We start from the raw sequence: 24,557 nt of genomic DNA on the forward strand, positions 1-24,557 counted from the left end.
AGAAGAATAAAGGGAAGCTCAGTCTGCACACTCAGATCTGTGCACAATCAAAGTATTTATGTTGCAACCTTTCGGTCCACTGGCCTGCTCTGCTTCTTCAGGCATCCATATACACCAATAACTGAAAATAAGCTTACAGACGGGCAGGCACCACAAACATCATGTCCACTGCAAGGTTAGGCCTATAGTTTTGAATTTTTCATTTCATTTTCACTTCATGTTATAGCTTTATTAGTTTTTGTATGTTTGCTAGTTTAGTTTTTTTTTTTTTGGTGATAATGCTTCGTTTAATCGTTTTAGTATAGTTTTAACCTATACTCTGGTCATCATGACCATGGACCACTTGTACATTACACTTGTACAACTGATATATATATTCGTGAAAATAACCAATCTACACAATGTGTCACATCACTAGTTGTGACTGTGAGCTTGTACATCTGCTATTTTTGAAGATTTTTGAAATGTGAGAAGTAATGATTTACAAGGCCTCATGCTGGTCCTAATGAGTTAAATCAAATATCCATGCATCGTTCCGAATATCTTCTTCAAGAGGAATTGGTGCTGTGCTCATCTGGATAGTAGGCTTCTGGCAGCATCTGATCCTGGGCCAGCGCAGCTCACTTCACTACGTCTCTTTGTATAGTAAGTTCATAAGTCATAACATTCATATTCAAAGATTTTCTTAGCGTGTTAACCACTCCCCCTTGAAATCACATTTCCATTAATTTGTGTGGAGTCTGGAACCCTGCTAATGCATGGTTGGCTGTGTGGAGTCTGGACCCTGCTAATGCATGGTTGGCTGTGTGGAGTCTGGGCCCTGCTAATGCATGGTTGGCTGTGTGGAGTCTGGACCCTGCTAATGCATGGTTGGCTGTGTGGAGTCTGGACCCTGCTAATGCATGGTTGGCTGTGTGGAGTATTCTGGACCCTGCTAATGCATGGTTGGCTGTGTGGAGTATTCTGGACCATGCTAATGCATGGTTGGCTGTGTGGAGTCTGGACCCTGCTAATGCATGGTTGGCTAGCTGTGTGGAGTACTCTGGACCCTGCTAATGCATGGTTGGCTGTGTGGAGTCTGGACCCTGCTAATGCATGGTTGGCTGTGTGGAGTCTGGACCCTGCTAATGCATGGTTGGCTAGCTGTGTGGAGTACTCTGGACCCTGCTAATGCATGGTTGGCTGTGTGGAGTCTGGACCCTGCTAATGCATGGTTGGCTGTGTGGAGTCTGGGCCCTGCTAATGCATGGTTGGCTGTGTGGAGTATTCTGGACCCTGCTAATGCATGGTTGGCTGTGTGGAGTCTGGACCCTAGGCTGCTAATGCATGGTTGGCTAGCTGTGTGGAGTACTGAGTCTGGACCCTGCTAATGCATGGTTGGCTGTGTGGAGTCTGGACCCTGCTAATGCATGGTTGGCTGTGTGCAGTCTGGACCCTGCTAATGCATGGTTGGCTGTGTGGAGTCTGGACCCTGCTAATGCATGGTTGGCTGTGTGGAGTCTGGCTGTGTGCAGTCTGGACCCTGCTAATGCATGGTTGGCTGTGTGGAGTCTGGACCCTGCTAATGCATGGTTGGCTGTGTGGAGTCTGGCTGTGTGGAGTCTGGACCCTGCTAATGCATGGATGGCTGTGTGCAGTCTGGACCCTGCTAATGCATGGTTGGCTGTGTGCAGTCTGGACCCTGCTAATGCATGGTTGGCTGTGTGGAGTCTGGCTGTGTGGAGTCTGGACCCTGCTAATGCATGGTTGGCTGTGTGGAGTACTCTGGACCCTGCTAATGCATGGTTGGCTGTGTGGAGTACTCTGGACCCTGCTAATGCATGGTTGGCTGTGTGGAGTCTGGGCCCTATAGTAGGGGATATTATTGTCGGAATCGTTACGCGGCGGATAAAAGCATGAAATTTGGTAAAGATGTCCCTTGGGTCATCCTAAAACATCCCAGAAGGGGTGCCGAAAAAAATCTTAAACAGGAAGTGAGTAATGGACAAAATTCAAAATGGCCACCTACAGTGTTGTCGATTGGCTCAAAAGACGCCAAAATAATCTCCAAAAAGCATACAATTTGGCACACATGTCCCTTGGGTCATTCTAAGACATCCTAGAAGGGATTCCCAAAGAAATCTTAAACAGGAAGTGAATTATTGACAAAATTGAAAATGGCCGCCTACAGTGTTGTCGATTGGCTCAAAAGACGCCAAAATAATCTTCAAAAATCATAACATTTGGCACACATGTCCCTTGGGTCATTCTAAGACATCCTAGAAGGGGTGCCCAAAGTAACATTATGAAGTACATCTCAGTGACATCACAAAGATGTACTTCATAATGTTACTGGGTTTTTTTCAGACCTCCAGTTCTAGGCAACACAGAATGGGGGGGGGGGGGGGGGGGGGGACTTATTTCCACACCTTTACAACTTTAAGGTATATTAATGACAGTAAAATGTTGAAAGTTTATGATGATGTAACTGAGGTTGCAACTTAAGGTCTGTGAAATGTTCATACTGTATGAATGTGATTCCATTTATGTGTACCAGCTGCTGGATCTGGATATGAAAAAAATAAAAAATGTGTGCTGAAGTGTTCAGACTACTTTTCAATAGTTTTAGTAAGTAGGCTATGTTAATAATTTTATCACAATTTTAGTTTGCATTAGAACATTGTTCTAATCGCATTAACTGTGATTAACTAATTAATGTAATTAATTAATGCAGTAACTGTGATTAACTGTTAATCTGGTCATAAAAATATAACATTTCATAACCACTATTGATGATGAACAGGATACATCTACACTTTTAATGAAACATAAAGATACACAATTGGAACGAGTTCCAATTGTCTCAAACAAAAAGTAGAAAAGAAGCAATGACTACCGAGTTTTCTCACCACTTTTCTCACCACTCTGGTGAGAACATTTGGTCTGAAATCGCTACCAATTTCCTTTGTCTGTAGAACTTTGCTGAATACTGAGAAATGAAGATTGCACATTGAAAAACCACAGGGCCCACAGTTTCCACTCAGAATGACTCAGTAAAGATATGATGTTCTCGAACTCTGGAAGCTATTGTAATTCTGTATGTCTTTGTGTGTTTTCACACAGTTGAGCATGTACAGTATGGTACAATTGACATTACAGTCAGATGGGAACAGCAGTCATTTCTTTGATTATCACCCAGGCATTATTTTCACACAGGCCAAGTTACACTGATTTGTCAGCTACCTCATCATTACTTGTGCAAGCAGAGCGTGCAAGTCATGTTTTCGGCCAGGTGCGATGTTTGGGGCCAGCACATGTTATGACGTCATATGCTGGCCCCAAGCTGACCGCGCAGGTGTGTTTTTGTCATGCTACGAAGCATATTAGTAGGGGATATTATTGTTGGAATCGTTACGCGGCGGATAAAAGCATGACATTTGGTACAGATGTCCCTTGGGTCATCCTAAAACATCCCAGAAGGGGTGCCGAAAGAAATCTTAAACAGGAAGTGAGTAATGGACAAAATTGAAAATGGCCGCCTACAGTGTTGTCGATTGGCTCAAAAGACGCCAAAATAATCTTCAAAAATCATAACATTTGGCACACATGTCCCTTGGGTCATTCTAAGACATCCTATAGAAGGGGTGCCCAAAGTAACATTATGAAGTACATCTCAGTGACATCACAAAGATGTACTTCATAATGTTACTGGGTTTTTTTCAGACCTCCAGTTCTAGGCAACACAGAATGGGGGGGGGGGGGGGGGGGGGGGGGGGGGGGGGACTTATTTCCACACCTTTACAACTTTAAGGTATATTAATGACAGTAAAATGTTGAAAGTTTATGATGATGTAACTGAGGTTGCAACTTAAGGTCTGTGAAATGTTCATACTGTATGAATGTGATTCCATTTATGTGTACCAGCTGCTGGATCTGGATATGAAAAAAATAAAGAATGTGTGCTGAAGTGTTCAGACTACTTTTCAATAGTTTTAGTAAATAGGCTATGTTAATAATTTTATCACAATTTTAGTTTGCATTAGAACATTGTTCTAATCGCATTAACTGTGATTAACTAATTAATGTAATTAATTAATGCAGTAACTGTGATTAACTGTTAATCTGGTCATAAAAATATAACATTTCATAACCACTATTGATGATGAACAGGATACATCTACACTTTTAATGAAACATAAAGATACACAATTGGAACGAGTTCCAATTGTCTCAAACAAAAAGTAGAAAAGAAGCAATGACTACCGAGTTTTCTCACCACTTTTCTCACCACTCTGGTGAGAACATTTGGTCTGAAATCGCTACCAATTTCCTTTGTCTGTAGAACTTTGCTGAATACTGAGAAATGAAGATTGCACATTGAAAAACCACAGGGCCCACAGTTTCCACTCAGAATGACTCAGTAAAGATGATGTTCTCGAACTCTGGAAGCTATTGTAATTCTGTATGTCTGTGTGTGTTTTCACACAGTTGAGCATGTACAGTATGGTACAATTGACATTACAGTCAGATGGGAACAGCAGTCATTTCTTTGATTATCACCCAGGCATTATTTTCACACAGGCCAAGTTACACTGATTTGTCAGCTACCTCATCATTACTTGTGCAAGCAGAGCGTGCAAGTCATGTTTTCGGCCAGGTGCGATGTTTGGGGCCAGCACATGTTATGACGTCATATGCTGGCCCCAAGCTGACCGCGCAGGTGTGTTTTTGTCATGCTACGAAGCATGGTTGGCTAGCTGTGTGGAGTACTGAGTCTGGACCCTGCTAATGCATGGTTGGCTGTGTGGAGTCTGGACCCTGCTAATGCATGGTTGGCTGTGTGGAGTCTGGGCCCTGCTAATGCATGGTTGGCTGTGTGGAGTCTGGGCCCTGCTAATGCATGGTTGGCTGTGTGGAGTATTCTGGGCCCTGCTAATGCATGGTTGGCTGTGTGGAGTATTCTGGGCCCTGCTAATGCATGGTTGGCTGTGTGGAGTATTCTGGGCCCTGCTAATGCATGGTTGGCTGTGTGGAGTCTGGGCCCTGCTAATGCATGGTTGGCTGTGTGGAGTCTGGACCCTGCTAATGCATGGTTGGCTGTGTGGAGTACTCTGGACCCTGCTAATGCATGGTTGGCTGTGTGGAGTCTGGACCCTGCTAATGCATGGTTGGCTGTGTGGAGTCTGGGCCCTGCTAATGCATGGTTGGCTGTGTGGAGTCTGGACCCTGCTAATGCATGGTTGGCTGTGTGGAGTACTCTGGACCCTGCTAATGCATGGTCCACACAACTTTCCACATATTTCACCACATAAAATTGTGATTTTATGTGGTGAAATATGCGGAAAGTTGCGGGGAAAAAAACCCTGCATATTTCATCGCATAATCAATCCCACGTTTTTCTGGAGGCTCTAATAAATTAATCTCCTGTCTACTGTATAGTATACTTCATTAAAGGCAGAAAAAGAAAGTCTGAGTCTTACTGAGTCTTACAGAGTCTGTAACTCTGAGAGTTACAGTAACTCTGAGAGTTACAGACCCTTACGGGTCCATTTGGTTCCATTTGAACACTCTCAGAGTTAAATAAAACATTTGAGAACCACTAGTACTAGTTGGACTCCTATAATACCCATATGTTGTTGGTAAATAAGTGTCATAAATACGAACATAATGTTATGTGAAAAAGAAAATCTACAATGTGCCACACGGACAAGTCTTTGCTACGGACACATTTGTCCATTGATGATCCTATCTTACCCCGTTATGCCTAAACTGTTTTTTTTTACATTTAAAACGGTGAAAATAGCCGATCTTCATCGACACGCTGTGAGCTTGTAGATCGGCTATTTGAACTATTTTAAAATGGTTTTCAAAATAGTATAAAACTAGAAAAAGTGCCCCTCTGGGCACAGGCCAATGTGAAAAGGGTGCCATATGTTCTTATTCTTATACCATTGATGGCAATTGGATGATTTGAGGCATTTTGTTCAAAGAATGTGTTTTGCAAAAATCCACCTGTTGGTGGCGCTATAACAGGCCAATGTGAAAAGGGTGGAATATATTCCTCAGCCTAGTAGGAAAGTCTGTGAAATATTTCACGTAAATTGCACACTGCGTTCATGGTTTGAGGCTTTGAGGCCAATCCTGCAAACTTTGAAAGCCAATGTTAGCCAATTAAGATGGAATATGAAATATCGGACAGATCCATCTTGAACACATGATAACAGGCTGTTCTGGAAATTTGGGGTCAGAGGTTCATCGTTGGCATCCAGGGAGTGTGTGTGCAAAATTTGGCATCGACCGGGTTAACAGTGCTGGAGATTAGCTGTTCACAGACGGACGGGCGGGACGGACACACAGACGGACGGACGGACTCACGGACGGACGGACGGAGTGCAAAACATACTCTCTCTCCATGCCTTCGGCCTGGTGGAGACAATAAATGCCTAAAAAGCTTATACATGAGGATTAAGATAGGGCCCAATACAGCATGTCTCATAATCCGCCAATGCCTTACCTCGACTCAGTCTGACTGGTGTCACTACACTACACTCCACTACTAAATGCACATATGACTAAATATCATAACATTTTAGTTGACTATATCTACAGTTGATACTTGCCACCCAAATTGTGTTTTGGCGGGCCTTGATGGCATCGTAATGGCTGATTCTACACTTGTAGATCGACTATTTTCAGAGTGCAATCAAGCATAAAATGGCTTGTCTTTTGTTCAACTGGATCTCTTCTCCATTATAGTCTAGTTTTTATTTGTTGACGGAATAGTCGGTATATAGTCTTAGTTTTAGTCATCATAGGTTAGTTTTTATTTCCTTTTTATTTTGTTTTCGTCAGTGAAAAAAGATACAGTGTAGTTGATTTTTAGTCGCCAAAGTCAGCAACTGCAGTGAACACCAGTAAACCACTGTGTGCGTGGGAGGGAGCAGGGAGGCGTTGGGGTGTGTGTGTGTGTGTGTGTGTGTGTGTGTGTGTGTGTGTGTGTGTGTGTGTGTGTGTGTGTGTGTGTGTGTGTGTGTGTGTGTGTGTGTGTGTGTGTGTGTGTGTGTGTGTGTGTGTGTGTGGTAATGCTTAGATTTCCATTCCCTCATGCAGGAACATGTGCTTACAGTAAGTTTCGATATGAGTCTCTTGCTGAAATAACGGTGGACATTGTGCAATCAGGATGTGATTGACTAACATTTCTAAACTTAATTCACATTATCCTCTGTGTCGACCTTGAGAAAGTAATCTTTTTACTGTGTGAGATGTTTGGCAAAATGTTTAGGATTAATATAAACATGTTTTTGAGGCATTTTGTTCAAAACGGGGCAATCTTGCAAACTGTGAAAGCTAATTATAGCCAATTAGGATGGAATATGAAATATCGGAAAGATCCGACTTGAGCACATGACCATAGAGATAGTGTGTAACGATTTGTGAGATTTTTGGACAGAATCTTGAGGAGTAATATCAAAAAATGTGTTTTACAAAAGTCGGCCTCCTGGTGGCGCTATAAAAGGCAGATGCGGAAAATGCAGGTCAACGGTTTGTCCTTGGCCTCTAGGGAGTGTGCATGCAACGTTTCACGCAGATCGGTGCAGTTTTAGGTAAAAAATGTGAAAAGCTGCCTCATGGTGGCGCTATAACAGGCCGTTCTGGAAAATGTGGGGCAGAGGTTCATCGTTGGCAACCAGGGAGTGTGTGTGCAAAGTTTGGCATCGACCGGGTTAACGGTGCCGGAGATTAGCTGGTAACAGACGGACGGAAGGACGGACACACACACGGACAGTCGGACACACACACACACACACACACACACACACACACACACACACACACACACACACACACACACACACACACACGGAGTGCAAAACATACTCTCTATGGTGGAGACAATAATAAAACGTAACATACCTGACAAAGAATAACAACAGACACGTCTCCACGTTAGTTCTTAGTAGTGCAAGGACTCCTCTCTAAACAGAGTTGAAAAACACTGTGTAAATCATTGTGCAACAAGTACAATGCTTATTTTGTTATACAGAGAACAACAAAGACAACAAAGGTGGAGGTGTGGCAAGGGAATACGAGACGGCTCGCCCCTTTTCCATGGCAAGGCATTTATACGGGGGGCAAGGAGGAGACTTAAAGGAGCTGTGACCTCTAATGCATTCTTATACACATGAACCATGGAGAATTAAGTCAGGTAGAAGCACTTATTTGTATCATATTTTGTGTAATTAATATAACACTGTTACATTTGTGTGTGTGTGTGTGTGTGTGTGTGTGTGTGTGTGTGTGTCCTGCCATTACCATTGAGCTAATAGAGCTGGCCTTCTTGCTCGGTGGATAAATTGAATCTTGACCATCAGGTCAAAAGTCCTGTGTCTACATGACCTTTGACACCATCTAAATGTCTCAATAGAAGAGCAGGGAGACAAAATACAACCAACCAAATGTATCTGATTTATTGTAGTAATATACTAATAGTTACAACATTGTATTCATTAAAAAGGTTCCATAGTGAGGCTTTAAGTAGTGTTTTCAGTGTTACAGAAACCGATTTGAATGTCATACCTTTTATAGATCAGGTCTAGTTTTTGTTTATCTTCTTTCTATATTCTATATTTGACTGCATGTCTACTTTCTTGCTTGCTCGTGTAATATCATATGTGGCATGTCATACTGTAGCCTACTGTATATCATTAATTCTTTTTTGTAAATTATTGCCCCACTTTGTCATACTACAGTTTCACACAAAAGTAGCCGATCTAAGAGCTCACAATGCATCCCATGTCCATGAGCTAAATTAAGTGAGTAATTTGTCTGTGGGGTTTGTTTGTAGATCTGCTAACACTGCATTGGGCCTTGGCTGAGCAGGCCAAGAGCAGACCACCATCTGAAATTATATTGTGCCATCGACCACCAAAAGAGATTTGTGTGTGTGTGTGTGTTTTTTTTAAATGATTCAAACATTTTGAAATTGTTTTGCAAGATTAAATAATAATAATAATAATAATAATAATAATAATGAATATAACTCTAATTTATAGTCAGAGAATATTATCAGAATAATGTCAAATCTGGGAATACATTTCTTTAAAGGATTTTCTTCACCAATGTGTTTGTAAAGGTGTCTACTAACATATCCCACATTGGTTTCTATTCAACCACCCTAGGGGAATCTTTGACAGCTGCTGAAAGTTGGGGTACCACCATCGACAACCAATATTAAGGCAAAATGTTTTAAGTAGCATGTGATGTGTCAAACTAAAGGGTTTTCATGATTCTGAATCCATTCCAAGTATTAGTTTTGCACGAAAAACACTCCTTGGGCTAAAAACGGCCATAGCCGTCATCACAAATGTGATGAGGTCAACACATTTTGGGCACATTTAGGCAAGTGGCTATGGCACGAATTTAGCGCAAGGACAGTTTTTTGTGCAAAACTAATGCTTGGAATGGGTTCAGAATCATGAAACCCCCCTAGTTTGACACGTCACATGCTACTTAAAGTATAATGAAATTTAGAACATTTTGCCGCATATATTGGTTGTTGATGGTACCCCAACTTTCTAGCCCGGTGGAACCACTCCCCCTGCTGGACAACATTTGCATTCTGCCAGAAGGGAGAGTCTGGTCTCTCTCGGGCAGAGACGATGTACTCCGATCCAAATCAGACCAGAGCTATATGCGGCCGTATGCGGCTGCTAGAGGCGGGATCAACGCGAGACTGGCGACATATTGAAGCTGTGCCACAACGCAAATGTAAACACAACCTAACAAGACCACAACTCGAAATTATTATGGAGATATCATCATTTTTGTCCCGCTGCTTCCTGTTCATCGTTTCTGCTTGAGAGAGACCAGATGCAGGCAGGAGGAGGAAACTTGTGAACTCAATACTGCCGCAATCTGGCGGAGTCAGGTTACCAACTTTCAGTAGCTGCATGTCACAAATTTCCCTAGGGTGGTTGAATAGAAACCAATGTATATTAGTAGACACCATTACCAACACATTGGTGAAGAAAATTCTTGGTAAGAAATGTATTCCCAGATTTTATTAAGATCCCCTGACTATTAGAAGAGCCACTGTTTCTAATAAGCAATAAGTATAGCAAAAAGTACAATAACGCAGTAAATGTAAAGGATTGGTGGTGATAGAAATGGTGGTTGGTAAACATGGTATTTCTAAAAAATAACAAAAATAACATAGGCCAAATTATCATTTCAGTCTTATAATTGTACAGCAATCTGCATGTTATTATGTAGATGAAGCTCCATTGCATTGTTGATTTGATTGTTTTTAATTGTACTGCAGTGGAGCTAAACACATGTTCATGTCGGAAAATATTTAGATATTGTTTTCTTTCCCAATTTGATGGTTTCCCAGGCAGTACCTCATCATCATCATCACCTTTATTTATACTCGGAAATACTGTATTCCACGAAGTTGGGCCATTGACAGAAAAAGCTGTCTTGCCCAACTCTGTCTGGGCCTCATGAGGAACCTTGAGCCTTAAGAAATCACTAGAGCGGGTCTGATAGGTGCTATTGTTCAGCTCCATCATGGAACAAATATAGTCATGGCAATGGCTTTATATAAAAATAGGTGCCAGTACCTGGTGAGGAATCAGTGTCCCACCCTGTCCTTCCATCAACAGATACAGTAGGCCTATGCTTCCTCACCATTCAGACTCTCTTCAGTTAAACCCTTTGTCGTACAAATTGTGAAAATAGCATGCATGGCCTGTCGTGAGTTATTGCTTAACCACTTTTAACCTGGCGTACCCATTTTTATGTCGTATAGGGGCATGCATATCGGTGAAAATGTTCAAAAATATTACCAAAATGTGGAAAAATGCAAAAACACAAATCTACAATCTCACGGAGCAGCCTACAGTAAACAGACAATGAAATTAAATGTTTTCATCTGAACGAAGAAGGAATTCATGATTTCACCTTTAATCCCACAAGGTATAATTTGAATTGAAAGAGCTCAGCTTGCAGCTTGACAAGGACCACTGGTGGTCCCCAGACCACTGGTTGTGAACCACTGCTCTATTGGATTTTGACTTTGAACTTTTAACATCAAGTAATTTTCTCTCCTGATCAGCACCGACTCTGAGGTAATAGATTCAGAACCAACCCGGCCCTGGACCCAATTGACAGGGTAGATCTGTGAAGACTAAAAGCACAGTTAAAAATTGAACAGGAATACAATCTAGGAAGAGTCAACAACCATACAGGGATAGCACCTTTTTTTTGTCTGTGATTTTTGTTTTCTATCAGTCATTTGGCCTGCAAAAACAAGGGTTTCGGCTTTCGGCCCATGCATAATGCCTACAGTGTTTTTGTTTTCCATTTGTGTGTACCAGTATATTGATAACCTGTGACATATTTCTGCTATGTCCTTTTTTCCCCTCTATCGCATCTATTTTCTTCGCTATGTCATTGTTTCTGGTTTTACTTGTCTTTATGTTGTCCTAAGTGTTGTTGTTTTTTTGTAAAAAATAATATATAAAGTATTAAAAAAAAGACCTCTACACATTTTAAATAAGACTGCAACATCTTAGTATGCTTGTGGCACAGTTCACTCTTCATAACTCTTTTGTCCTGTTCTTTTACCCCATGTGAACCCTAGCCAGCGATATATTTGATAATTTATATAAGTAGTATGCATTCTTTCAATACTTTATTTAACTGAAAACCAATGCAATTTGTATTAGTCATAGTAGCCTAGCTAAGACAGTTACGGTTTGAGCCCATAGCTGCCCCCTCAGTGCTCTCCATGCACAGCCCTGATCATCATCAGTGATATTGTATTAACCTCCTACAGTACAAATGCCTTCTAAATTAGTGGTTTTATGTCTTATTTTATTTTTTAACAGTCTCTTCTTCGTGCTGCTTTTGAAAACACCACATCAAAAGAGGTTGAAATGGAGAGCGTTTCCATTTTGAGTGGTAAAAAAAAGAAACCCTTCTCCACAATGACCACAAGATGTCGCGTCAGCACCACTTGCTTCCAGGGAATGCTCTTAAACCGGAAGTAGATGTTTACATGGTAACAACAACAACAATGATCTTTATCACGAAATGTACACAACTGTAAAATGTTTTTTAGCACGCGCTGCACAAAAAACACCTGATGGTTGGATGTACTTCAAATGGCTCCCATTGCACTCCAACACTATCGTTACAACATGTGTTGATTCTTGAACGCAGCCTCCCAAGCTGGGTGCCTCTCCAGCCTCCTGTAGCTGTAGTCTCGCGTTACCAGACTGTTGGACTGTTGGGACCCTGGTTGGGACCTGGTTGGGACTGTTGTCTGACCACGCGAGACTACAGCTCCAGCTGTAACGGAACGGATGTGGAAATGTAACGACTCAGGAGGAACCGGAAACCGTTGAGCGAGAAACAGCCTGGGGAGGGAAAAAAACAAAACAAAACAAGGAAAAAAAGGAATGTATCTAGAAAGAAAAGCATACATCTTGCCATGATGATGCGACGGCAAATACAACCGTGCTGCTGTAAAAGGGAGACGAATCTAGACCAACGTAGATTCTAAACGTCCACCAGGTACCCTAACCGACCCCTTTTACCTAAATAATGGTCTTATTACGAGAGGATCTGTGCGTGTAGTCGCTGTTCAGCTTGTGTGTAACGTAACTCATCCAGGAAGGCGGCCATTATTGGCAGTCGTAACATAGTTGTAACTACTAACTAGATGGCGCAGCCGCCTCGTCAAATAAATACACACTAGTACAGTAACACTACAGTACAATGCGAGGATGATTGACGTCTGGACGATGGGCGGTGCGACTTTAATGTTGATATAGGCAGGATTAATAGTGTGTTTGAACCAAAAGGGATAGCCTGAAAGAAGTACAGAACTGGTCTAACCGCTGTGTTGAAACGAGTGAATGGATTGGATTCCCCTTTGATGAATGTTTCAAACAAACGCGTGGCTTGTGTTTGTTTGGCCAAAGCTATACTTTGGTTTAACACGACTAGACTAGACGGTAAACTATAGCCTAGAGGCTAGTTGTATTTTATCATTCAAGTCTGACTTCATAGATATGAAAGTGAAAGTCCAGCAGACTCAATGAAAAATACATCTGATATAGTCTTGAACCAAGGCTAATGATTGGTAAACGAAACGAATATAACGCCATGGTGTTATTAATTCGTTTACATGTTGATCTCACACACATCGTCGCAGCGTTCTGCACGGGAGCTGCTAGCCCCATATGTGACTGTCTTCAGCTACAGAATAAGCGTAGGGACTGAAACGGAATATGGGGCTATACACGGGAGCATACCAAGTGTAAGCCTATTCCCGGTATGCCATTATAGTAGTCGTCCATTGTTTCCATTACGTAACTGTACGTTGCTGTAGTCTGTTACTGTACAATCTCTAGATGGAGGGGCGATTAAGGCGGATGGTGTCGTCCTCTCACATGACATGCTTGGCTCGGTTGACAGTGGAAAACAATATTTCTAAATGTTTTACGGCATGGCACTGCAGCCTGCTGCCTGCGGGACTGTAGCTGGTTTGTCAGAATCGGCCGCCTAGGTTTAGGTGTATGATGGTGGCAGCGGTGGCCGAACGGATTGCGGAGCGGTCTTGATACCGGAAGGTCGCCAGTTCGAATCAGCGGTCCGACACGTTAAAATTACCACCGCTGAAGTGCCCTTGAACAAGGCATTGAACCACTACGATGAAATGTTCTATGAGCAGGGCCTGGCTGGAAACAAGTTCTTGAGCTTAGCCCAGATACCCTGGGTAAATATAGTAATCATTTCATTTCATTTCATTTCATGGCATACTTGTTTTTACAAGCTCCACCATTTGTCGTTTTCCAGGAAAGGGAAGAAGAATAGAAAGAGAATGAAGAGCATGTTCCTGAAATAATAGAGTGAATAATAGGCTATATATATAGGCTATATTCTGTTCTATGCTGCACCTTTATGTGCACATACAATATGCGCCATGTTGCTGTTTATTTACATTTATATTGTATTGTCTCCACCAGGCCGAAGGGCAGGCATGGGGAGAGAGTATGTTTTGCACTCCGTCCGTGTGTGTGTCTGTCCGTCCGTCCGTCTGTGTACAGCTAAACCGTAACCCGGTCGATGCCAAACGTTGCACACACACTCCCTAGATGCCAGATGAACCTCTGCCCCAAGTTTTCCAGAACGGACTGTTATAGCGCCACCAGGAGGCCGACTTTTGTAAAATAAATTCTTTGATATTACTCCTCCATATTTTGTCCTAACATCCTGCAAATCGTTACATAGTATCTCTATAGTCATGTGCTCAAGACAGATCTGTCCAATATTTCATATTCCATCCTGATTGGCTAACATTGGCTTTCAAAGTTTACAGGATTGGCCCGTTTTTAACAAAGCCTCAAATCATGAACGCAGCGTGCAATTTACGTGAAATCTTTCACAGACGTTCCTACTAGGCTGAGGAATATATCCCACCCTTTTCACATTGGCCTGTGATAGCACCACCAACAGGTGGATTTTTGCAAAACACATTTTTTGAACAAAATGCCTCAAATCATCCAATTGCTATCCAAGTCGTAAGAAGAAATGGCACCCTTTTCACATTGGCTCATTATAGCAACACCAGGAGGCCACAACCTGACCTGCCCTGGTGGAGACCTGTGCCCCGAGGGGCACTTTTTCTAGTTTACTACTGCTTTTTACATAGTGATATCTTTAGCATGCACACCATGTTGTGGTGTGGTGTGGCGTGGCGTGTCCGCACTACTATATATATATATAATTTATTTTACTTAGACTATTCTCATTTACAAACCGTGTCGGTTTGTGCGTTATATATATAATTTCACCCACTTCTTAACACCTGTAGTAAACCTGTGATGTTATAAACTAAGGATGTCAAAGGGACTTTGATCAGGCTGAAACCTGTAATTATACCTACGTCATACACCACAGATTCTCAAACTTTTCAGGCAGTGATCCCCAAAATAATCATATTTGAACTGAGGACCCCCCAGGCCCCCACCCTGATAAGCACTTGAGTTGGGACATTACATTTAGTTTGACTAAATGTTGTAAAATTAACCCATCTACAAGCTATTTTTCAAGTTTTTACTCTTTCTTAGGTAATATTGACACATTTGTGAATGTTTGACAACTTTTATAGTTGTCTGTGGTTATCTTGGTTGGTTATCCTTTTTGCAGTAATGTAAAATTATTTTAAAGGTACCAAAAAGGTCTTAAAAGTTCTTAAATTGTAACTTTAGAAACGTGCAGAGACCCTGTACACTTATACTATATGTTGGTTTGCTTACTGTTAGTGTTGACCCCTTGGAAAGACCATGCACAAACCAGTTTGAATTCCCTTCAGTAAAATGATGCAGCATCTGGCCATAACTCTGACCTTTTCATGTGTAATTAAATCTGGCCATAACTCTGACCTGTTCATGTAGGGCGGTGGTTTTCAACCAATTTGATCTAAAATAGCATTTGCTAAATTGGAAATCGTTACACTGTGTGCGTGCATGCGTAAATGCCGAAAAGTGTGAAATTGCTACAGTATTTTTCTTTTCTTTTTTTTAGCAGTTTTATGCCTTTAAACAGGTTAATCAGTCAAAATAAATCATTACCATTCTTATTTATATTGACGGGCGCTAGTCCCCAGTCCCCACATTGAAAACAAAAGTGTGTAAACACAAACATTGAAGACAAAAGTGAGGAAGCAAATCGTGTTTGGCCAGAATGAGACGATGAGATGATGTATGATGACGTATAGAGATGGGATTTATGGCTCTTTGAAGGGAGCCGGATCTCTGGGATCCGTTCCTTGCAAAGAGTCGTTCAAAAGACTGGCTCTTTTGAACGACGTTCCCGATGGGGGGGGGGGGGGGGGGGGGAAACTGTCTGCCCAGTGTCCCCCCAGTGCCTCCCCAATATCTGCCCAGGGCCTCCCTAGTGACTCCCCACTCCCCAGTGCCTCCCCAGTGTCTCCCCAGTGCCCAGTGTCCCCCCCCAGTGGAGGGGGGGACTGCCCCCCTCCTCCTCTAAAAAGGAACGGCTCCCTACTGTGAACCGGATCCCATCGTTCCTTTCAAAGAGCCGTTCAAATTATCCGACTCGTTCACGAACGTCACATCTCTAATGACGTATGATAATCAGAGCGCCCCTCACTGTGTATAGTGTATATACACATTTTATTGTCTATTGTTTAGCCTCTCTGGTTTCTAAATTTGCCACTGTCCTCAGAAACGACTTTATTTAAAATGTATCTGTTTTTTCTCCCTTTTTGCAGCAGATATGCCAAGCTAGCAGTGATGCGCAGCAGCCTTTTCCTTCCACTAGACTAGGACATCTTCTAAGGTGCCCCCAGCATGCATAAGGCAAATAAAGAAATGGCGTCCAATGCTCTTTACAGGTAAGCTTGAATTTAGGTGCTTATATTTATCTACATAATTTTCTTGCACATCAGAATGATGGAAAGATATACTAATCTCGCTCACCTATGGCTGCAGGCTGGGCTTCATTTTAAGTAACATTATTTGGTGGATGCAAAAAGTCTGTTTAATTGGCACACCGCCATCACCATCAGGTGATGGATCAGATGAACTGAAGCGTGGAGGGAAAAAAACCCACAGCCGGGGGAAAAGCCTTTATTAAAACATGGTAAACGACAACATGTTTTGACCACAACAGGTCTTCATCACAGTGGTAAAAAAAATAAATGTTTTGCCCTGATAAAGAAATGGTTTTCACTCCTATTAATGAGTGTACCAAAACCATAGAGTAAGACAGAGTTACGACAACTCCGTTCACTTCATGGGGCCAGTCCAATGACGGCTCTTCTACATAGACTTCTATTGGCCAAGAGCATTGCGAAGAGTGACCGGACCGGAAATTGGCAGAATGCACTGGACTCGGGCAACAGCCCCGCTTTAATGATCTTAAATCCCTTCATTTTAGATCGTTTTTTAGTAATAGTACAACATAAACATTAAAGAGACTAGTTGTCACTGTACAATACTTTAAAACAGTTGTCATGTTGCACACATGCCTAAAATTGCTGATATTTGCGCCGCCCTCGTTGAAAACAATGTATTTCAAACTCCAGCTTGTCACTCTCCAGGCTGCATGAACAGTGCTCGAGTGCTCAGTTTTCTGCCCCTCAATGTCGTAACTATGTCTTACTCTATGGCTCTGCTCCAAACTAACAAAACATTTAGCCCACAACATAGCAACATTGTCACTATGTGGATTCAGTTGTAACTGCAATATTCAGGTCAGGGATTTAGTGGGAAAGACTAAGCTAAATCAATTTGTGAGTTAAATGATTTTTTTGCCCAGCCAGCAGTGTTACTCCCTGCTAACGGTAACTAGTTGCACTACTTCCACACACTTGGTAATTGCACGCTTTCTCCTCAATATTCTGAATTAGCATGTGTACTACTACACTGTAAAATCCTCAGTGTTGGAACGGGTCCATTTGGTTAATTAAACGTGTGTACACTCATCAGAGCTAAATTAAAATGAAACAAAACATTCTTTGAAGGTGGCTTAAATGAGGCCAAATGCCTCATTTAATTTACAGATGTGCTAAAGTTAGTTCCATATGTAAGTAGTAGTAAGTAGCCAAGGCTACCGAGCCATGAGGCCCATAGGGCAGGAGCCTATCTCCTAGCTGTTTCTGTAGCGTGAGGCAGCTTGATGCACAAGTACACCCCCTGGACATTACGCTAGTATGTCGCAGGGACTTACCCCCAATCCAACCCTTGACACTGAGTGCCAAGCAGGGAGGCACTGGGTCCCATTTCTAGAGTCTTTGGTATATGACCCGGCCGGGGATTGAACCCCGACCTCCCAGTCTCAGGGAGGACACTCTAACCACTAGGCCACTGAGCTGGTTTAGTTCCTTATACATTGGCATATTCACTTTCTGTATGCTGCAATTTCTCTAACCTTTCCAATACTATAGGAGTGATGCAATGATTGCCTGCTTGGGTTAATGTTCAGGTGAAATGGGCACAAAGTACTTTTAGGCCAGTCTATGGCATCAGTACTATGATGTGAGGTATTTCAAAAACTTTCAGCAAAGTTTCAGGCCCACATTTGTCTCTCAGACAGTTGACTTCCACAGATCATGTCTACAGTAGGCTACACAGAATCTCAATCAATCATCATAACCTCTCGGCCCAGACGGTTAGCTCAACCGTCAATACGGTTAGCTCAACCGTCTGGGCACCTAGGCTGCCAAGCCAGCCGGACGGCGTGCCGCGGGCTCGACTCCCGAGCCCGATGGCCTTTGCCGCGTGTCACTGCCCATCTCTTTCCCCCTTTCCTGTCTATATACTGTTCACTATCAATAAAGGCATAAAAAGCCCCAAAACAAACCTTTAAAAAAAAAATCATCATAACCTCAGGTGTCAGTGGTTAAACGGGTACAATTATTTCTACTTAAAAGTCTGAAACCGTAGAAGCCAGTGCAACACTGAGAACGGAGGTACTCTTTAACATCTATTTATTTGCTTTGTTTAATTAAACTTTATACTGGCCAGCTATATATCTTTTCTCTTATTTTTTTTCTTTTCAGTGGGACGGGTGTCTTCTACCAAGCAATGCCAGCTGTCGGTGCAGATGGAAGAAACATCATGAAATTGATTCCTGTCCAAAAGGTCAATGGACAGTTTGTACAGTCCCAAACAAGCAATTACAAAGTGGACAGCGTTCAACCAATAAGACCCAAAACCACAACTAACTCCTCAGATATTCAGATTGTAAACACAGTAACCTTGAATACTTCAGCTAATGGACAGTTTATGAAGAGGCAAATTTCCTCACCTAAAGAAGTTGGTGAGGAAAGAAGACATTTTAATGGCAACCGTATGAAAGCTAACTCTGCCCCACAAAATCTCACTAATATTGTGACACAAGCTCGGGGTACCTTGCCTCGACTACCCCAAAGGCAGTCGTTAACAGCTAAACATAACTTCCCAGTGACTGTGAACTCGCCAGTGCTACCGAATGGACAGTACCTTCAGATTCCCTCCAATGCACAAGTCAAAACTGTCCCGGTATCTGAACTCCCGCTAGCCATTAAGAAAAAGATTGTTACACCCACTACGTCAGCTACCAGCTCAAGTTCACCAACAGTGCTCTTCGTGTCGCCTGTACAAACCATGAATCAGAGCACTCCTGCACTACGCACAACTTCAGTCACCAGCATCAAGTCACCTTCCAAGTCAGTAGACCAAACCTCTCGTAGACCCTCATCAACAGGAACAAGTCCAGTTTCAAGGTGTGGTGCCACTGATTCACAGAGGCCTAAGAGCCCAATAAAATGGGTGATTGAAGAGGGAGATGGCTCCTTGGCACCGTGTCTGGTTCCTGTGAATTCACCTGTCTCGGAATCCAAGACTGTGGCTCAGAGGGAATCCACGCAGAAGTTGAACACACATGAAACTGCCCCGCCAAAGAAGGCACCGGTTTCTTCACCAAGTCCTCCAAAACGTGGACCCAAAAAGGACAATGCCTTAATGATGTGCAATGGGAAGGTGTATTTTTTGGCTAAAAGGGGTAATATTCTCCCTAGTTCACCTCCAGCAGTTAAAAAAGCAAGCTCACAACCCTCGCAACTAGTAAATGTTCCAGGTGCACCTCAAACATCGAATACAAGCCAGAACTCCATACAAATTACAATTCCAGATGGATCGAATGACATAATTGACCTCTGTGACGATGAGCCTCAAGATGACACCATGCCGCAGGTGCTATCGAGTATGCAGCATATCACCCAGATGGATGAAGACAACGTCATATTCGTATCCTACATTCCACCCAGCTCCATGTTAGGATCCGAGAAAAATATGAACGAGAAAGTACCTGTGCAACACCTGGCGAAAGGACCTGAGCGAGATGGCACGGGGAAGCTGGATAAAGGTCCGGTCCAGAATATGGTCATTGGTAGAGATAGTGCAACTATCTCAATGAATGAAGGCGCCCTAGCTGATGATCCTCGCAATGTCATATTTGTGTCCTATAATCCACCCAACTCCATGTTTGGACCAGAGAAAAATAGGATCAATAACGTGCCAGCGAGTAAATTGGCACCCGCGCAAGACCCTGCGAAAGGACCTGTACAAAATGGCGTGAGAAAGCGTGTGGCTCTTGGTAGAGAAATTACAACCATCTTGACGAATGAAAACCATCGAAACATTCCTGCTGCTGGTAATTGTCAAGCTGGTGAAGAGGCACAACAGATACTCTCTGGTCATGTAAGGGAACCTAATGCCACCGACAGACCTAGTGAGAATATTTCTGGCCCACGTATGGAAAACATTAAATACGGAGACCAGAAAATCTACAGTCGGCACAGTGCGTCCCAACCGGTGGATTGTGTGGAAATGCGTCCCATTGTTTCGGAAGTGAAGAACGTTCCGCATGCGGCCAACATTTCAGACAGCATGGTCATTGGTAGTGACAGTGCGACTGCATTGTCGAATGGAAGCTATCAAAACGCAATGGCTGCGGATCGTGGTCGGGTCGGTGGAGAGGTGCACGGGAAACGACAAATGCTCACCGGTCACGGAAGGGATTCTAACACGCTAAGTGGCACCAGCAAACCATGTGTGGCTACTCCTGGCCCAGACATGGAAAAGAATCTTAAAGGTGAGGGAGGCAAGAAAACCAACGGTCAGCACGCCGGTGCCACGTCGCAACCGATGAAGGGTGTGACAGTGCATCCCATTAACGTGGAATGGATGGAGTTGATGGAGAACATTCAACATGAGGACAGCATCTCGGACGGCATCAGTGTGAAACTGGAGAACGAAAGCCACGATGTGGAGGTATGGCTGTCTGCGTTTGGTATCATCACATTGTTTATCTGACTGACACACACTATGTCTAGTGTTAACCCATGTAGGACTATTCTACTAAAGAAATGTCTTCTAAATTCAACAGTTTCTTGAAAAACCTGTTTCTAATGTCAGTGGTGCTCAACCTTTTTCATGTCAAGGACCCCAAAAACTATGTATTTGGCTGCAGACTCCCGTTCTTTAGTTAAATACATTAGCTCTGAAAGAATATATATTCAATGATTTGCGCCACATTTTCAAGATTTTTCAAAAATAGCAGATCTACAAGCTCGTAGCGCGGCACTCGGTGCCGCACTATGAGCTTGTAGATCTGCTATTTTTTTCAACAGCTAAAGTAATAATGCTTAAAACACAAAGGGGTTCCCGTCCTGAATAAGTGCCCAATAGCATGTCTCTCTTCATATTTCTCATAAACATATTATTTCTGCACTACAGTTCCCATTTTCAGTGTCTTGTCTTGATACCAACAATGGTTCCGCACTCAGAAACTCAGACCTATTGATTTATATTTATTATATTATTTAAGCGTACAATAGTTTTGAAAAACATTTTTGAGTATTCCAAATAGCCTAACTATTCAAAAATGTTTTTCAAAATAGTAAAAGGCAAAGACGTTTAGGGATAAGGGGTTTAGCATGGGTGAAAATAGAGCCCTAATTAGGCTGAATGGCCAATATCTTCGAGTAGACAACTAATTATTATTAGACTATCGGTTCTATCTTCATACTTTCAATGTTGGAGTTTGGAGTTAAGCGCATCATTTTGTTTTGTTTTTTGTTGTTGCCAGGAATCCAAATATTGTGATCACCTGCTGAGACAGATATTTGGGATAACGTCGGATGTTCGTATATATCTGGAGAAGGTTGACGCCGCCAGAACTGGGTCCGCGTCAAAAGGGATTCCAGTCATTGCCAGTGGTGTGGCGGTGCGTGTTCCCAGTGGTGTGGCGGTGCGTGTTCCCAGTGGTGTGGCGGTGCGTGTTCCCAGTGGTGTGGCGGTGCGTGTTCCCAGTGGTGTGGCGGTGCGTGTTCCCAGTGGTGTGGCGGTGCGTGTTCCCAGTGGTGTGGCGGTGCGTGTTCCCATCAAATCCATTCAGGAATCATCAAGCAAGTTGAAACGGGGAGAACACTGGGCATCGCAGGTAAATCTGTTTTCACTGATAAACTGTGCAAGCAAATGGCATGTAGGGCATTAAGCAACTAGTCAACTAGTAAATCCACTAGTCGACATTGTAGGCCTCAAGATCAGGTAGATTATAGTTATAGTCACCAATGTACACAGTTTTTAAATGTACAAATATTTATTTCCAAAAAACATAATGGGTAGTTAAACAACTAGTAGACTAGTAAACTACAACTAGTTAACTAGTGAAATCATTTTTATCTGATGTTAATAAAGTGTAATTACTATAATTAATCTCACAGGACCTCGGTGGCCCAAAGCAGAGACATAGTGCCCCCGTGGTGAATGAGACGGACACCACCAGGGCAGATGGCCTCTCCACGCCAAACCCTACGATGGATCTTTGGTCTCCTACGCAACGTTCAAATGCAGAATTGAGGACCGCGCCTCTCTCCGCCGTCCGTCCCGGGCTAGAGATTAGGGTTCACACTAATCAAAGCTCACCAAAAGACACGCGCTGCAATGTTGAGTTTGAACAGATGTTTGGCCCCATGGAGCCAGTAGATGAAGATCTGGTCAGCAGTGCAGATGAAAATGGCGGCCTCCCCGTCGCACATGGCACTGTCAACAATCATCATAAACCCTGTTGCGCCGAGTCGAGTGCGAAGCCCAAGAGGAAGGGTAAGCCAAAGACGTGTACGGCTTGTCCGTGTGGGATGCCTGTAGCTGCACTGGCAAAGAAGACACCAAACGCCAAACAAAAGAAACAAGATCTAACTCAGCAAGAAGGCGGCGTGACGCTGGAGTCGGGTAAAATACGAAGGAAAAGGGGCCGACCGAGGAAGTCGAGTACTGTAGAAAGAGAAGAAATATCAGCTAAGGTTCCGAGGAAGATTGAACAAATAACTTTGGGGAGAAAGCTCTGTCTTCCGACCGAGGGCGAGCAAGGTCATACCACTGAAGACAGTCCGGCCAACGGCAACTTGCCCGCCACGTCGGTTGGGTCTGAAACGGATGAAAAGAAAATGCAAGAACGAATAGAAAGACTGAAAGATCTCTTGCGAGAGAAGGAGGCTGCTCTTGAGATGTATAGAAAGAACATGGGCTAAGACTTTATTAATCATTCTGAAGTCATCACAATCTGTAGCTCCCTTTTGCATATTTATTTTTTGGTACCACCTGAGTGTGCTGAGCGACATTTTGGTGTGTGTGTGTGTGTGTGTGTGTGTGTGTGTGTGTGTGTGTGTGTGTGTGTGTGTGTGTGTGTGTGTGTGTGTGTGTGTGTGTGTGTGTGTGTGTGTGTGTGTGTGTGTGTGTGTGTGTGTGTGTGTGTGTGTGTGTGTGTGTGTGTGTGTGTGTGTGTGTGTGTCTCTTGCTGGTCAAGCCAGTTATATTTACTACAAATGTGCTTGTTAACATATCACTGCACTGTTCATATGTGACTGAACATCTCTAATGACAAATGTGAATCATAAATAAGATGAGAGACACTGCTCTTTGTGCTTGGAATGTGGCTCACCCCACTCCGGTGGTACTAAAGGTCAATATGCAGGGGGAGCTACGGGAGGGGAGGGGAGGGGAGGGGAGGGGAGGGGGGGGGGGAGCTACGGTGTGCAAACTTTTATTTTGTCTGTACGTTTTGTAGTTTGAAGTTCAGCACTTGCCTTTAACCCATTTAGACCTGAAGACGATTCTACGAATGCCTTCTAAATCCCCATGATTCTATGACAGTGGTTCTCAAACATTTTCATGTCAAGGACCCCCAAGATTATCTGTATTTGGCCGCCGACCCCCCCATCTGAAAATATGTTGTTCCAGGGATCGCCAGAAGCAAAGATTCACGATTTTTCAAAAATAGCAGATCTACAAGCTCGTAGCGCGGCAACACCAAAAGGGGTCCCCGCCCCAAAATGGGAAAAAGGGATGTGTACATCTTTTGATCCTCATTGTAATCACAAACAATCCTCAACATTGTCTTATTTTACGATCAACCAGGATGAACCAGGGTTATTATACATTTTAGCTAACTAAACAAAATAACTGAAACTAGAATTGGGGGGGGGGGGGGGGGGGGGACACATTTTATAGTTAAGAGAAGTAATGAATACAAACGACGCTTACAACCACAAAGGCCAACTGAAATAGTGTTGTGTGTTTACCAAGACTTGTTAGTCTTTGTAAAATCTTAAAGAATTTTAGATTTGCTATTTTTCTTCTAATCTTGGTCCTGACTATTCCGTGTTACTAACATGTTACGAACTAAAACTAGACTTAAAAACTTTAAATATATTTTTATTTTATTTTTAAAAAATAAAACGAAGACACATGGAATGAACGTGTAACCAACATGCATTCATTCTCAGAACTGTTGACCCTTACCTTATAAGGTTTCCAAGTCTGTTCATTTTGCTTTTATTTTCTTGGTATTGGCTTCTACACTAATTGCAATAAACCGTTTTTGTGTTATTTTTCAATACCATTCCCCCCCCCCCCTAGGTACTTAGAATATCAACTCTAATGCCATTGTGTTCATAATGTAATTATTATTATAAAAAACAAGTATTTATTTGGAGG

General features: G+C 42.8%; 2 protein-coding genes across 4 annotated transcripts in view; one reads left to right on the forward strand and one right to left on the reverse strand.

Moving 5' to 3' along the window:
• Positions 1 to 24,557, reverse strand: part of gmeb2 (glucocorticoid modulatory element binding protein 2) — a 263,131-nt gene that overhangs the window by 124,880 nt on the left and 113,694 nt on the right. The window lies entirely within an intron of this gene.
• Positions 537 to 24,275, forward strand: lrif1 (ligand dependent nuclear receptor interacting factor 1). 3 transcript variants are annotated; one of them, XR_013792454.1, is made up of 6 exons: positions 12,357 to 12,558; positions 16,286 to 16,408; positions 18,578 to 20,831; positions 21,649 to 22,002; positions 22,286 to 23,523; positions 23,566 to 24,275. XR_013792454.1 is itself a non-coding variant. In XM_079530229.1 (5 exons), exons 2-5 carry the CDS (start codon positions 16,365 to 16,367, stop codon positions 23,090 to 23,092), a joined length of 3,459 nt encoding a protein of 1,152 aa, XP_079386355.1. In that variant the 5' UTR covers positions 537 to 645; positions 16,286 to 16,364; the 3' UTR covers positions 23,093 to 23,540. The 3 variants fall into 3 exon arrangements, 2 of the variants coding, with proteins under 2 accessions (XP_079386355.1, XP_079386354.1); XM_079530229.1 differs by lacking the exons at positions 12,357 to 12,558; positions 23,566 to 24,275 and adding an exon at positions 537 to 645 and having other exon boundaries at positions 22,286 to 23,540; XM_079530228.1 differs by lacking the exon at positions 23,566 to 24,275 and having other exon boundaries at positions 22,286 to 23,540.

Source organism: Electrona antarctica (assembly GCF_951216825.1).
Source record: "Electrona antarctica genome assembly, chromosome: 2".
Taxonomy (NCBI): Eukaryota; Metazoa; Chordata; class Actinopteri; order Myctophiformes; family Myctophidae; genus Electrona; species Electrona antarctica.

What these genes read in the sequence shown, in the direction of transcription:
- lrif1 (XM_079530229.1), top strand. Translation starts at nt 16,365, where the DNA reads ATGCATAAGGCAAATAAAGAAATGGCGTCCAATGCTCTTTACAG. An exon ending in GCGTCCAATGCTCTTTACAG is followed by an intron (nt 16,409 to 18,577) that starts GTAAGCTTGAAT and finishes TTTTCTTTTCAG; the next exon opens with TGGGACGGGTGTCTTCTACC. An exon ending in ACGAAAGCCACGATGTGGAG is followed by an intron (nt 20,832 to 21,648) that starts GTATGGCTGTCT and finishes TGTTGTTGCCAG; the next exon opens with GAATCCAAATATTGTGATCA.